The sequence below is a fragment of the Lolium perenne genome, chromosome 1 (genome assembly GCF_019359855.2).
Source record: "Lolium perenne isolate Kyuss_39 chromosome 1, Kyuss_2.0, whole genome shotgun sequence".
Lineage (NCBI taxonomy): Eukaryota > Viridiplantae > Streptophyta > Magnoliopsida > Poales > Poaceae > Lolium > Lolium perenne.
In genome coordinates, this window is record NC_067244.2 from 190,530,423 (window position 1) to 190,547,223 (window position 16,801).

A 16,801-nucleotide genomic window follows, 5' to 3' on the forward strand; every position below is an offset into this window, starting at 1 on the left:
GAGACCTCCAAGCATGCATGCATTGCAATAAAGCCGACATCCTCTATATGGCATCGTCGTTTAGGTTATCCATCCTCCTTTGTAGCAAAGTCTTAGGAAAAATAAAATAGCGTACACCCCTGAGAGTACTCCATATGTTTGTGACTCTTGACAATTGGCCAAGAGCCATCAGTTACCATATCCCATATCTGATGTATGGGGCCCTGCCCTCTCTCCGTGGGGAAACATGCATATTATGTAAGATTTATTGATGATTTCAACAAGTTCATATATATTTATTTTCTTAAGAAGCGCTCTGATGTTTATCAAGATTTTCTTAATTATCAGCAATATGTTAAGCGCAAGTTTGATAGAAATAGTGTTACTGTGCAAACTGATTGGGTGGTGAGTACGAGAAACTCAATGGATTTTTCTAGCAAGTTGGCATCACACATCATGTTTCTTTCCCTCATGCTCATCAAAAAATGGTTCAGCTGAGAGAAAACATCGTCATGTAGTTGAAGTTGGTCTTTCCTTACTTGCTAACGCATCCATGTCTCTTAAATTCTGGGATGAAGCCTTTATCACTGCCACTTTTTTCATAAACTTACTCCCTAGTAAGGTTCTTAATTTTTAAGACTCCACAGTACGCCTTCTCCATGTTACTCCAAATTATGATGCTCTTAGAATTTTTGGCTGTGCTTGCTGGCATAACCTTCGTCCTTACAAGAAATGTAAACTTGCCTTCCGCTCAAAATAATGTGTGTTCATTGGTTATAGTCCCCTTCACAAAAAAGTCAAGTGCCTAGATGTGTCTACAGGCCGCATATACATTTCTTGTGATGTCGTCTTTGATGAAAATGTCTTTCCTTTTGCCTGCCTGCCTACATCCCAATCCTAGTGCCCTTCTAAAGAAAGAAACTCTACTTCTTCCAACATCCATTTCTTCATCTCCATCACATTCACAGAGGGTGCATGTAATCTTGATAACCATATGTCTCATATTGTGTCTATTGTTAATGTGCTGCACGATGAAGAAGCTAATGCTGAAAATCTCTGAATGGTGTTCAAACTAGCTCAGAAATTGAAACTGAAGATTGGCCAGAAAATGACGAAACCAGCGCTGAAACCGAAGCTGATTCACCTGGACACTCTGTACACGCTGGTTCCCGAGGCGGCGCAGCGTCCCGAGGAGGATTCTCCCGCCACTCCGCTACGCTCCTCCCGCCAACATGCTGGCAGCGACGCCCGCCGGTCCCCTCCTGCGCGCGCTCTCACACTCCCGCGGCCGCTGCCCGCTCGCCACCTGGCGCATCACCTGACGCCGACAGTGCCCGGTACCCGCCTGCGTGTGTCCAGCACACGCCTCGGGCGAGTGCCTCGTCGACACCCAGCGCTGGCAGCACTGGCCCTGCGGCCCCCTGCTGTCACCTCCTGCTAGCTCTGCTGCGGCAGATGCTTCCTCTGGAGGATCTTCTCTGGCTGGAGCTAGTGGAGGGCAACCTGATGCAAACTCCAGCTCCGAAGATGAAGATAATTCTGCACCACCTCCACCGCCTCCCATTGTCCAACCAACTTATGAACCTCGTACTCGTCTTCAGAAAGGTAAACAGTATAGTGATGGCACCGTTAGATATGGCATGTTCACTTCTACTGGTGAACCGTGTACACTTGTGGAGGCCCTAAATGATCCAAAATGGCAGCAAGCAATGCAAGAAGAGTATGATGATTTGATTGAAAACAAGACATGGTACCTTGTTCCTCCAAGTAGAAATAGAAATTTAATTGATTGCAAATGGGTATATCGTATAAAGAAGAAAGTAGATGGTTCTATTGACATATATAACGCATGGCTTGTTGCAAAAGGTTTCAAACAAAGGTATAGCATTGATTATGAAGATACCTTTAGTCTTGTAGTTAAAACTGCTACTATCAGGACTGTTCTATCTATCTCTGTCTCTCATGGATGGAGCTTACGACAGCTAGATGTCAAGAACGCGTTCCTTCATGGTGTTCTGGAAGAGGAAGTCTATATGAAACAACCTCCAGGATTTGAAAATCCTTCCGCTCCGCATCATATTTGCGAACTCGACAAGGCTCTTTATGGGTTGAAACAAGCACCTCGAGCCTGGTATTCAAGGCTAAGTTCCAAGTTATGTGACCTTGGTTTTATACCTTCAAAGGCTGATACTTCACTATTTATTTACAACAGCTCAGGTATCACTATGTATATGCTTATTTACGTTGATGAATTATAGTAACAAGTTCTTCTGATCATGCTATCACAAATCTGCTTCGAGATCTAAATGAAAAATTCGCTATTAAAGATCAAGGTGATCTTCATTACTTCCTTGATATTGAGGTACAGAAGGTACACAATGGTCTGATTTTGACACAAGAGAAATATGCTAATTATTTGCTTGGCAAGGTAGGCATGAATGGATGTAAATCCACGCCTACACCTCTGTCCTCTACAGAACAGTTGTCTCTCACTGATGGCACACCCTTGGGTCCTGAAGACAGCACTCGGTATCGAAGCATTGTTGGAGCATTACAATACTTGACATTAACACACCCAAACTTATCTTTTCAGTTAACAAGGTTTGTCAGTTTCTTCATACTCCAACTACAGAACATTGGACAATTGTTAAGCGTATACTCAGATATGTTCATGAAACATTGAAGATTAGGATCAGTTTTTCCAAGTCTTCTTCAACGTTTCTTAGTGCCTTTTTTAGATGCAGATTGGGCAGGCTCCCTTGATGATAGACGATATGATCCACAGGTGGTTTTGCCATATTTGTTGGACCAAATTTAGTCTTCTGGAGTGCCAGAAAATAAGCCACAGTGTCTAGGTTCAGTACTGAGGCTGAATATAAGGCCTGAGAAAATGCTACAGCTAAGTTGATTTGGATTGAAACTCTTCTTACTAAGCTTGGAGTTAAGTTAAAGGAAAATATAAATTCCTTTTATTTATGTGATGAGTCAAACACACTTTGCAAGTGTATGGTTATTAGTTAAATCCAAAAGCAACCTGCAAAAATCACACAACCTTGATTGTTACGCCTAAAGAAGAAAGGTTTAGAAGATTTGAACTTTGTTCAAATTCCATCTTCCAATCTTCCGGTAAGGCGTATAGAACTAGAAGAGCTTTCTGGCATTAAGAGAACAGAAAATTGCGTGAATCAGCTCTGGGCGAATTTTTTTTAAATAATACGAATTTTTTATTTAATTCTAGGAATAGCGCGCGATTTCAAAAAAGTGCAAAAGTGTGATCTGGTCGGTTAGCTAATGACCGATCGGTCAGTAGCAGGCCGATTTCCAGCTCGGCTGCTGCGCCCCTGTCACGTCAGAACTAGTTGGTCGATAGCTGACCAATTGGTCAGCTACAGACCAATTGGCCAGCTACCGACCGATCGGCCCCCAACCAGTGTATGGATTTAGTTTAGGTTTATTACGAGTGATATCTCCTAGCACTTCTCCCCCATTATTTTCCTGCCACCGCTTTCCCGCCATATCTTCTCCCTCTCCTGCTCACACCGCCGTGTTTTCCTCCCGCCCTTGCCGCCACCCTTCCAGCCACTTCTTCCAGCCATCCTTCCCGACACTCCTTCCCGCCACCATCTCCCGCCAAATTTATCCCGCCACCATCTCCCGCTATATTTTCCGCCACGCTCTCGGATTTTTCCCTACAAAAGCAGGCATCGACACTCATCGCTGCACAAGTGCTTCTATCCTCTCTTTTTTCTGTTGGCTCACCCTTAGCCATCATGAGTGTGCCGTTCTCTGACAAGGGGTTTAGGCCGGTGAAGGCGAAGGCTGCAAGTTTGCCCCCGAGTGTGACTGCGGAGCGGTGTTGGTGCGGCCGTCTTGCTAATGTTAAGCAAGTGGAGGATTTCTCCGATTGGTTCGGCATGAAATTTTTCATGTGTGCGAGCTATGAGCATGATCCATCCCGTAGTTCAGCTTCGTCGTCCACCAGGCCGCCGGTATGTTTCGATATAATTTTATGTAGGCATAAATTTATTTATGAATGTGATTTAATGTTATTGTTTGTGTTGCAGACTCCCCCGCCCCTATGCAAATGGTTTCACTGGATAGACACGGAGCAGCCGGATTGGGCGCGCCAGGAGATTGAGAAGAAACACCGGCGTGCGTGGGCAACGTTCTTTGAGGAGGAGCGCCATTTTTTCTGCCCAATTTTCCCGCCATTTATTCCCGCCCAAATCTCCCGTCACTTTTTCCCGCCCAATTTTTCCTGCTCACATCTTCCCGCCGAAAGTCATCCCTTCTAGCCTATAAAAACCTTGCTCTGTAAGGTGGGTAGGAAATTTGAGACTTGGTCCTATGGATATCCAGTCAAGAAGATGCCTACTCGCAGCCCACGGAAAATAAGGTGGGAAAGGGATTTGAAATATCCAGAACGGTGGGCGGCTGAGAGTGAGGACGACGATGATATCTTTGAGCCTAGCAGCAAGACAAAGAGAGCTGCATCGTCAAAGGGCAAGAGTGCCAACTCCTCGAAGGGCAAGAATGCTGCACCGCCGGTCGTTCCATACTTATTACAAATTCATTGTTCACTACATAAATTACAGTAACATAGTTTCACATTTGAAATTGCAAAGTAGTTCCATAGTTATTACAAATTCATTGTTCACTACATAAATTACAATAACATAGTTTCACATTTGAAATTGCAAAGTAGTTCCATACTTATTACAAATTCATTGTTCACTACATAAATTACAAATAAGTTCCGAAGTAGCGCCTCGCCGCCTAGTTTCTTCCCCTCCCGCGACGTCCCCTTGTGCCTCGCTGCCCCCTTCCTGCTGGTCCAGTGTCGAAGGTTGGACAATTAGTGTCCCAATGACCAAATTGATTGCATAGAAAACATTGTCTCGTTGGCCCTCCAGCTTCAGATTCATCCATATCATTCCGAATGCGCTGCGATGGCGGGAAGAAGTGGCGGGAAGGATGGCGGCAAGGGCGGGAGGGAAACACGTCGGTGTGAACGGGAGAGGGAGAAGATATGGCGGGAAAGCGGTGGCGGGAAAATAATGGGGGAGAAGTGCCAGGAGATATCACTCGTAATAAACCTAAATTAATCCATGCACTGGTCGGATAGTAGCTGGCCGATCTGGCCAATTGGTCTGTAGCTGACCAATTGGTCAGCTATCGACCAACTAGTTCTCTGCCCTGACAGGGGCACAGCAGCCGACTGGGAATCGGCCTGCTACTGACCGATCGGTCATTAGCTAACCGACCAGATCACCCTTTTGCACTTTTTTGAAATCGCGCGCTATTCCTAGAATTAAATAAAAAATTCGTATTATTTAAAAAAAAATCGCCAGCTCTGGCCCTATTCTCAAGTTGATCAAGAAAACAAGTCTAGTGGAGATTGTTTATCGCCGGTATAGTCCCAACTGAAAGGTCCTTTAATCGTTTCCCTTGCTTATGTGGCCGGCGGCGCGCACGTTGTCCCGTCATGATTGGAAGAAAGATCGATGGCTACAGGCCGCTGATTAGCACGGATCGTCGTTGCCTTGCTGGAATTCTCTGCCTGGTCCTTCAATTCTTCCGTCTGGCGGCTCCTATGATGCAACGTAGGCAGTCTGCCTTTTTGTCCATGTCCTCTTGCTTCCTCTATCTCTCTCTCAGCTCTCGAAGCTCTGTCCTATGATCCAAATCCCTGTGTGTCACTGTTTCCTCGGATTAAACAGCAGCAAGTTGAGGCTTAGGTTAGACAGAGATTCGATCAGCTGTGTATGAATCGTCTTCTTGAACAAAACTGAAATTTCTCAGGTCCACACCGGCCGTTACTAACTGTACATGGAGATAAGACCATATATCTTCATCTCACATTGCTCGATGTATATGAAATAAATGCGGTACATGTATGAAGCTTGGATGGATAGTTTTCTTTCCTAGTCACCAGAAAAAATAAAAGGCTCTCATCTTCTAGGAAATAAAAAAAGGTAGCCTGCCACTAGAGTGTATATATTTTTGCTGCAGAATAAAACCTATGGCCACTTGAACTGAAAGTGAGGTTGTGATCACTTGAAGAAGGGGATGAAAGTGAACCGGGAAAGACGATATATAACGGAATGTCATTCTTGGGAAAATGATTAACCAGGACCCACAACTGTTACCTGATAAGGGCATGTACAATGGTGATGACTCAGCTGTCTGTAAGAGGTAGTTATAGGTGATTTTGGTGATGTGGAGGAAAGAGAATGAGGAGAGAGAAGGAGGCTGTCTGTAAAGTTACAGACAGTCTGTAGGCTTCTTACAGACAGCTTACAGACACCATTTTTACTGTTGTATGAAGGGTGTCTATAATTTATACTCACATATAGCTATGACTAAAAATAGATAACTTATAGACAGACTATTGTATGCACTATCTGTATCATTGTCTATAGATGACATGGAGTAGTATTACAGACAGCATCCGTCTAAACCAATGTACATGCCCTAAGCGCAGAAGTAATTGGCTAAGCTCGACTGGTCGGATCGATCGACGGATATTTCTCGGCAAAGCAGATGGAGAGCCATTAAGCTTAGCTAACCCATCAGGATATCGCGGCAGAATTTTGGATTGAGGTAGACCAGGCCGGCATGCTGCGTCTAATCGATCGTTTACTTTTCTCGGAATCTTTTCTTTCCTATCACCTTCACCGATTACGTTTGCTCATTCCTGAGAGTTCCAGGAATTCTGATTTCTTTTTCCCTTTCCTTACTCCAGTGGATCTCCTTTCACGGATAAGCCACAAACACAACTTGAAGCCCATGTTCGTGCTCGTCTGCTCGATCAGGATAAGTTGTGATAAGATTTCCGTGTCATTTTTACCACACACATTTGTATATATCGTCACACTAAATGCACTACTGAAGCTAGGCGTGATTGCTGTATATCTCGACAATCTACATACGGATGTATGCTAGTACGTAGGAGTACATAAATACTACGCCGGCACCTAAAGTTCCTCGCTTCAAGATATGTATATCGGTACCTCAAGAAGTGTGCATTTCCACACGTATATCTAGCTATATGGTACAGTATACGCTTACGTAGCGTGTGGTTCATGCGTACGTATATCGTATACATGCATGTGAGCGGTATGCGAGCATGCATCGTGGTGTTCTTGTGCGTATCTTTGACTTGTCTTCATAAATATTGTATATATGCATATATACAATCTGCATGCATGCCATCGCTGCTACAGAACATATATATAGCCGTATTAACTCAGAATATATATTGCACGAATTCACGTTTATTCAGAGAAATTTTATTTATTGATTGCTGGAAGATGGATGTCGACGTGGCTCAGCAGCCACAAATAAGAAACTTGGACACCGTTCCGGGTTGAATTAATGCAACGGATAAGATCTCCGTGTCATCTTTGTCTGACGGAACTGTATGTGTGCAAAATGGACATGTATGATCGACTACTGCGCGGTGATCGAAGACTGCGAGGGACGTTTTTGTTGGGCTGCGTGGATTTATGTAGAGCATATACGCTAGCTATATATTAATTCCTTCTTGTCAGAGTGCCCGAGGTGTCATGCCACGCGTTGCCTCTCCTGAGCCAGATGAAGATTGGCCCTTGCTAGCGAAACTTTGTTGAACAAATCAAATGCCACGACGCGCGCGGCAAGAAGAGAAATGTGAAACGAATACAGGGGTAATCACCGGGAGCAGCTCGTGTGCATTATTTTTCAAACACGTAAACATCGATTGATATCACCTCATGAAATTGCTTACTTACAAGACTCCACTTCTATAGATTAAGCTAGCCGCCTGTAGCAGTGTAAAGTAGGTACATGTTTAGGCGTTGATTCTTGACGTTACTCGGCTCGTGCCTAGTCAAATTGGTGTCGTGGCACAAGTCATTACATGTGGAAACTTATAGAAATGCCCATCCTAATTAACAAGTGTAGGTTTCCATGTTGCAATCGGCCGGGCTTACATATAAACACATTACGATATGAGACTATGAGAGGCTGATTTTTCGGGACCTACCTCATCTTTGCTTGGGTGACTTGGCCGGTGACTCCTTCTCTAGAGCGTCGTGGTGGCGACCGGAAGCTTGCATCGGGGAGGCGTGACGGTTAGGGGCAATCTACAGCGCCTGGTTCCATCTTTGAGACATGTCCTGGTGGGTGTTACTTTCAAGGCAAGTGATGTAATTTGGCCATTGGCCCTTTGGGCCGACGTTCGGGTATGCTTCATTACGTCGCGCGAGAAATGTTAGATGCCGTGAAACGACTCTGAACAGGTGTTTGTGTGGGTGGGGGGAGGGGGTAACAGAGGGCGGCATGATGGTTTTTTGTGTGTGTGGTATAGTCATCCAATCTATTTCTCATCATGAGGGTAACTAAACAGGTTGCGTCATACATGGCTATTCTTCGATCTCTCGGAATGGTTCATGTGCATGTGTGTGCGCGCTCGTGCGCACGTGTGTGTGGCGGGAGGCGATGCATGCACGTTTGTGCCTAGTGGCTTGTGTAGGACATATGTTTGTGCTGCAGACGGGATGGTATTTTATCGTTTGAGGCGTCATTAATTTATTGTCGTGCTAAGGCCTGCTTTTTGAAAGACACCTAATGTTTTTACTAGTTATTGGAATAACAGGTTATTGAGAACCATCCTGAATTTGGAACTTTGGATGGCTAGGAGGTGGTTGCAACCCACTAGAGTTCTCGTGTAGATGGAATATTATTTCACTTCAAAGCGATGTTCCTAGAGATAGGGTGTGTGTGCGTGTCTTCATAGAGATGAGTGTATGCACATATTTATGAGCGATCATTGTTTGTACTCACTCCTTCGCAAAATAGGGTGCATATGAGTAGTTCTTGTCAAAGTCAAAAAAATTGAAGTTTGGCTAACTACATAGAGAAAGGCATAAGCATCTACAATACCAAATGTACACAACATGAGAGTACATTTCACGATGGTTTTAATAGTATTGGTTTGACATTGCCAATATTGATACCTTTTCCAATATAATTAATTAAAAACTATAAAAACTATGTGCATCCTATTTGTTGGCCAGAAAGGAGGAAGTACCGTTCTAAAAAATCAACCACCGGCTATATATTGATATTTTCAGCAAAAAATCATTGGTGATCATTATACTAAAAGATGAGATCGATGGGCACTTGGCCGAACTTTCGACCTGAGATGGATCAGCTGGTATATACGGACACCCGCAGCCGGCGCTGGCGAGGACGAGCTCCAAGTGTCAACCGAACCGAGGTAGGTCTTGTTAATAAGCAAAGTACACTCCCCTGATGATGCGTCCTAATCCGCTTGGCTTATCCCTCACGCATCGCATGCTGATAGTGGCAGCAACTGGTCGAGCAGCAGAGGTCATACGTGTGACGAGTGAGGACGCGATCGATGCTTTGGATGGACGGAGACTGATCTCCGGTGGCTAGCTGGATCAATAACAAACTGCGCGCGTGTGAGGGCGGGGGGCGCGCGGTCGTTATGTTAGGTACTACTTGGTGCGCACGTAGGACAGCTTCCTTTCTTATTTTCTGTTGCTGAGGGTGGGGAGACGTCGTTGGCTCCGGCCGGTGAGCCTGCGTGCGCTGGAGAGCGATGGTAGAGGCAGAGACGTGGATCGGCATGGGTACAGATTACCCGGCCGGCCGGCTAGCTCCAACACGTAACGGTTGCGCGCGCGCATGGGCATGGCCGCCCGCCCATGTGCGTGGCTTGCCGCTTGCCGTGCCGTGGCTGCGTCGGTTGCGTCGCGCGCCTTCCCGGCGAGAGAGCGCCGGCCGGCGCACGCCACCGATCGAACTACTCGCGAGCGTGCGTACGTGTCGTGTCTGGCCGGAAGTTTGTTTCAGGGTGCCGTGCCGAATGCCGACATACTGACATCACAACCTTTCCCGGCCACGACGGCCTGGCCGGCCGGCAGGGTCGTTCGATCGGATAGCTCGCTAGCTATAGCTAGGCCGATCGAGGTAGGCGTCGTGTGAGACTCTGGCGTGCACGCGCGCGCTTCAAAACGGTGGAACCAACCAACTCCTTCTTAATTCCTGTCAGCCAGCGTTACTAGCTTGCGATCGGTGGTCACGGCTCTGCTTACGTTACGTACGTATGCGGTGTGCATGCCACAGCGCGAGTTCCATCGATCGTAGACGAGCTAGAATCACATGCATGCATGGACGCTTACTACCAATTCTTATCGCCGCCACTGCGCGCGCAGCCTACCGCAAGTTAAACATTGCGATCCGTACGTGGCAAGGAAGAACGCAGGAAAAAAAACACTTGGCAACGAAGAGGAAGGTACCTAGTGGGCCCGGCGGCGGTCGATCCGTGGCGGACCTTCCGCCCTTGTGGCCTTGTGGGGTATCGCCGGCGGCGGCCCAGCGTGTTTGTTTGCCTCCTCTTTTGGAGAACGTGGAGCGTAAACAAATTCGTTGGGCTACGCTAACTTTTTGTTTCGAGCGGATGTTGGGCTACTGTACTAGTCCGTGACTCTGCTTGTTGGGCTGATGGACCACACAAATCTACAGGCTTTTCCCCCTTCGTTTCTTTTCATTGATTTTTCGCTCTCACACCGCTAAGAAAAACGTACTTCTCGCACATTAGAGTGCCCGGTCCGCGGCCCATTTATCCTGACAGTTTCAGTTTTCGGGTTTTAGCAACATTCCAGAACTGTTGAAGCAGGGCCTCATCAGCCGGATAGGTAATGGTTTGAACACAAACATTTGGAACTCGAACTGACTTCCACGCGATGGTATGCTAGCAGCGACCTCTGGTTTGTAGTAAAGAGGAACCAGCTATGATGGTTGCCGAGCTCATTGAGGCCCAGACTCGGTCTTGGAATATGGAGAAGATCAACTTCTTCATGGCACCAAAGGACGCTGAGATTATTTGCAACATCCCTCTCCCGTCGAGAAGTCAAGATGACAAGTGGGCATGGCACTATGACAAGAAGGGAGTTTTTCCGTGCGTTTAGCATATCACATGCTGGTGGACACGAGAGAGCGACGGACAGCCTGGCTGGATGAAAGGGGAGGTAAATCGGATGTGAAGGGATTAGAAAAGGAGTGGTCATCTCTATGGAACATTAAGGTCCCCTCCAAAATCCGGGTTTTCTTATGGAGGTTGGCGAGGCACTCTCTCCCGACGGCGGATGTGCTACACCATAGGAATATGGCGTCGCAAAGTTCTTGTGCTTTGTGCGGTGCACAGGACTCATGGTGACACTCTCTGGTTGATTGCAATATGGCCAAATGTGTTTGGGCGTTGTTACCCGAGGATCTGGTCGAACTCATCATCAACATCCAAGAACCAGATGCAAAAGGGTGGTTGGCTGCGGTGATCGGCGATGTTTCTCATCAAGATTTGACCAGAGTCGTTGTCACTCTCTGGGCGAAATGGCATGCTCCACGAAAGGCCATGCACGAGGATATATACCAGAGCCCATTGTCGACGCTCTGCTTTATTGACAGGTTTATTGCGGACCTGGAAGCACTTGCGCCACCTTCAAAACCGAAGCAAGCAGTGGTAGCGGTTCCCCGTTGGCTGGCACCTCCGGCGGGTGTCACGAAGGTGAATGTCGAAGCTGCACTGTCGAAGAATGGGGACATAGCGGCAGTGGCGGCTGTGGCGCGTGATGCAGCTGGTACGTTTCTAGGGGCATCTGCGGTGACGAGAAGTGGCATCACGAACCCGGAGATGATGGAGTCTCTTGCATGTCGGGAGGGCCTCGCACTGGCTATCGATCTAAATCTTCAACATCTGCGCCTGGCAAGCGATTGTGCCAATGCGGTGCGTGCTATCAAGGCAGGTTCGGAGCTAGTATCGTATGGACAGGTTGTTCATGAAATAATGGAGTCTGGGAAGTTGTTCCAGTCCGTAGAGTTTGTCTTTGAAAGTAGATCATCGAATAAGGATGCCCACTATATATCTAGCTAGAGGTTGTATTCACTCTAGTTTGGGTCGGCATGTTTGGCTTCTGAATACACCTGACGGTGTTCGTAACCTCGTGATTTAAGTTAATAAAGGGTGGAGAATTCTCAAAAAAAAAAATTCATGTTGTGTTTTTTTCATTTTTTTTGCTGGTCATCGGTTCTCTCTACTTCTTTCTTGGATTTCTTCACTTTTTCGTATTTTTTTGTTTCTTCTTTTCGATTGAAAATCAAAAAAAAAATTTAAAATTAAGTATTTTTTAAATATGACCATTTTATTTTTGATATTTTAATTTGAACAATTTTAAATTTAAAAATTGGACATTTTTATTGCTGACCATTTTTAAAAATTTGAAAAACATTTTTAAATTTTTAAAATTTGAAATTTTTTATTTTGAATTTTTTTCTAGTTTTCAAGAATTTTCAAATCTGAACATTTGTCAACCAGAACAAAAAAAAATCTTGAAAACCTGAAGTAGATGCAAAAAGTTATAAACTATCATACATATATTTTAGACTATGATTTGTACTTATACTATATCCATAATATATGTATAAATATACGTAAATGGAAAGAGTTTTGCAAGACAAATGCAATGATATCTAGTGGTCAAAATTATGCATCAAAAACCGTGAAAACAAACGTTCAATGTGCGACTCATGGATGCATGTGGACCCGATCGACAAAAAGATGCATAGATAATAGTTGAATGAGTCGCACATTAACGGAAAGAAATTATACAACCGGGCTTGAATGTTTATTTCCTTATTTATGTCACTAAAAATTGGATTGAAAACATAAGATGCAACACGAAAAGTTGATTTCTCTTTGCAGCAAAATAATTTAATGGCTTCTTTTTTACAATAATATTCAAAACAAATTCCAACATTTCTCGTGTGAAAACTATGTGTGGAATATATCAGTGAGTTATTTGCGGCAATGATTACCACCCTCCTAAATCTTTTCAAGCATTAAGATTTCATCATGCAAAATCTTTTGTAGCAAACTTGTTTCCAACAATAATTTTCACCAATTCTAACACCACCAATGATTCCGCAAAAAAAAAGAATTCCAGCAGTATCATCGTGCGAAATGTTTTGCAACAAATTCATTTGCAATAATCATCATCACTGATTCCAACAAAAATAACGAATTTTTACAACAAAAAATATACCTATTAGAACATTAAGAAGTGTAATCTCTTGCAGGTGGTTCGTTTAGTAACAATAATGATCACCCATTCCAATAAAAATCACCAACTATTTTAACAAATTGCAGCCTCTGAGACTTTCGGTTGAAAAGTACCCAGATTACATCCCAGAACCGGGATAAGTGATGTCCTGGATAGTTCGATCATGACAACCCGCGCTGTGTTTGTAATGTGGAGTGTTTGTTGCAGCCGAAACAACTTTGTACATGGGGAACAAACTTACCTGCCGGCAAGGTCAATGGAGATTGTTGAAGAACGTATGTCAATGCTGGAGCTTCCTATGGTGGAGGTTAAACAGAAACCGCCACCACAAGTGTGGAAACCACCGGGCTGGGTAAAGGTGAACACTGGTGGCTCGCTGAATGCTGGCAGCAGACAAGCGAGTTCAGGTTTTGTTATTAATTCGAGATGAACGAGGATCCTTTACCACAGCAGGTTGTAAGTTGCAAGATGTAGTAGTAGATCCTTTTATCAGTGAACTGTTGGCTTGTCGGGAGGGGAAGAAGCTAAACAGCGAGGTTTCACGATGGCTGAGATGCAAGTGGACTGCCAAAAAAGTGAAGAGCTTTGGAAAGATGAGAGAAAGACTAAAACTTGTAGGAATCCATGTCCTGCGGGAGCTCAAGTTACCGGGAGATTCCTTTGAGGCGCTTAATATCTCCTTTGCCAAAAGGGAAGCGAACTGGGTGTGCTAAACATGTTCTTAGCAGTAGAACTTCTTCACGTTTTGATGTAGTTCCAGTTTTTCCGACGAGGGCTCTCCAGTCAGATGTACTCGATCGTAGCTTCTATTCCTGGTTAATACAGCAGTGGGTTAATGTCAAAACAAAAGGACACACGATCACAGAATGACTCGGTCTTGACACACTTGCACAATACGAGTCCGAACCTGACTCAAACGCTTGGTTCTACTAAAACACACCTATAGCTAGCTAAACGACCCCTATAGTCAAACATCGCTGATTGGATACTAATCTGATTTCTCTCCAATCTGACGGCCGGTCCTTCCGGTACGGTTAACATGGATATGGTGGTGTGCACCGACATGGTCGTCGACATTCTTCGCCACCTCCCGCCGCGCAGCCTCGCCGTGTCCCGCTGCGTCTGCACGGCCTGGCGCGCCACCGTCGATCAACACCGTCTGCTTCGCGCCGACCTGCTCCCGCTCTCGCTGGACGGCGTCATCTTCTCATACGTAGATCCAGTTATCCCGAAGCTGTTCTGCCGTCCCTCGACGGCGCGCAGCGTTACAATCAGCCGTGACCGCGCCGACGAAGAGAGTTCCTGGGACGAGTGGTGTCCTGATGACTGCTGCAACGGCCTGCTCTTGCTTGAGAACTCCGTGTTCAATCCTGCCACGCGGCAGGAGGCGCGCTTGCCGACGTTCCCGACACCATGCACGGTGGCAGGCTGCACGAGGTGCGTCGAGAGTAACAACTACCTCGTCTATGATCCCACCGTGTCACCGCACTACCAGGTGCTCCTAGTCCCTCGTATCCCCTACGGATTTCCGGAGGAACACGCCTCTAAAAATACGCACAATTATGAACCGGCGGTCTCGGAAATGGAGTGGCCACCGTCGCCGTATATCATCGATGTCTTCTCGTCAGAAACTGGTTCTTGGAAGGAGAAGTTATACATGCGAGAGGGAGATGCGGCAGGAACCGTTGCTAATCTGAAGATTCCTCCGTATAATTATGAGGATCTCTACCACTCTGCCTATTGGCATGGAGTACTCTACGTTCTCTGTGAAGAAGGTTTTGCTTTGAGGTATAATATCTACTCACACCTTAGACACTAGCTATATTTATTTTATTAAATTGAAACAACATCTAGGTCTCATGTTGATTTCATAACTAAATTTAGCAATTAGAGAACTAATGGATGCACTAAGTAGTTGACATAATATACCCGCACAAGGACCTTCTCTCTCCCGATAAGGAAAAGAAACGTGCATGTACCTACCCTCATCGTGTACAGTATTTTCCGTTAGAATAAGCTAGCATACGAGGTAATTAATGGGTGATCTTTTTTCTTCTGCAGAATAAACTTGTCTAACGATAGGTACCGAGTATTTAAGCTGCCAAAAGGAAACAAAGGAACACCTCGTCTAGCGAAATCGGAGAAAGGGGTGTATTGCACACTGATCCAGCGGTCATGCATATGTGAACTTTGGTTCCTAGATGAATCGCAGGGTAAGATGGAATGGGTACTAAGGAATGAAATTAACCTTGAGCCTGCCATCACAAAATATTCTTGGAAGCATGTTCACGGCAAACCATGGAGCTTACAGTCAGCTGACCAGGCAAAGTTATTGCTGAAGAATAAAGTCAACATCAAGACCATAGATCACAACAATGATGTGCTAATGGAAGATGGTTTTGAATGGGAGCCTGACAATGAAAACGTTCTTGACGCTGCAAACTGGCCTAGGGCGCATGGCTCTTACCCTCATTTTTTCGAGTGTTTTGGATTTCATCCTTACAAAGAAATCATCTTATTTTATGATGGGTACGGTATAGTAGCCTACCTTTTGAATAGCTCAAAATTTCGTTATTTGGGCACCGTGAATCGCTCCAATATCGAAGTTAGAGTCTCTTTCGCATATGCCGCATGTTGGATGAGGGACCTGCCTGGAAGCTAATGCCAGTATCTCCTGTACATGTATTTTGGTTTGTAACTAATATTTAAATCTTTTTATAATCCATTCATATATAATAATCCTCCATCCTACAAAGGATGTTTTAGATTTTTCTGAATTTGGATGTATCTAAAGAATGTCTATTACATCCGAATGACGGAGAAGTATTCTTTCTCTCTGGGAACTTAATCTGATTTATCGTGTCTCTTGTCTTGATTAGTTTATTTAATTCACTGCGATTTAGACCCTGAGTGCTCTCATATTGAAAGTGCTGCGGTTGGTGAGCTTAGTTATGCTAATTTTTTATTTGTTTCTGGCACGTTGTTGTAAGTAGCTCCGTTGCTCGACTTGAGTAGTCCTTGAGGAGAACTAGGAGGTCTAGAAGGGAACAACAGATCATTTCAATAATATTAAGAGATATATCTAGAGGTGCTGCACAAACAACAAACATGTAGCCGAGAATCATGTCACCAATTTAGATCCAAGTGAAGCTGCCCATGGATTGCTCGCCGTTGCCAATCCATTTACGCTTTAATTAGTCTACTGCCGCGGCCGAGGTTCACTGCTGATTTGAATTCATGGCCGCATGTCTCCTAAAACAAACCAGAAATGAACTGGATGAATAAGGGGTCATACGGAGTAGATGAAATCATAAATAGGAAAAGGACAGATGGTAAATGAGTAGTTACACTAGTCGAAGAACAGTGGGGACAATAGGAGTTAGACCACGCAGCTTAGGGCATCTCCAGCGGCGCGACGAAAACGGTCGCCGCCGTGACCGGAAATGCGTCTGGCACCACTTCCAGCGGGGCGATGCAAAGTGACCATGTTGTCCGTGGAGACGCAAACCTGGCCCAAATATGTGCCGGGTTTGCGTCTCCGCGGACGCTCCACGGTCGGGGAAACTACCCGCGTTGGGTGCATCCGGGCCCGGTTGGCAGTGAGTAGGTAAGCACAAGATTTTTTCATTACTATTGACTGGCCAAAAGGACCATCTTTACAGAGATGGTTAGTCGAGTTAACCTAAAACTAC

The 16,801-nt window shown here is 45.2% G+C and overlaps 1 protein-coding gene across 1 annotated transcript; it reads left to right on the top strand.

Moving 5' to 3' along the window:
• The first annotated feature begins 11,230 nt into the window (after positions 1-11,230).
• LOC139833559 (uncharacterized) lies at positions 11,231-11,923 on the top strand. Its single transcript, XM_071823868.1, has one exon. It carries the CDS (start codon positions 11,231-11,233, stop codon positions 11,921-11,923), a length of 693 nt encoding a protein of 230 aa, XP_071679969.1.
• The last annotated feature ends 4,878 nt before the right edge of the window (positions 11,924-16,801 follow it).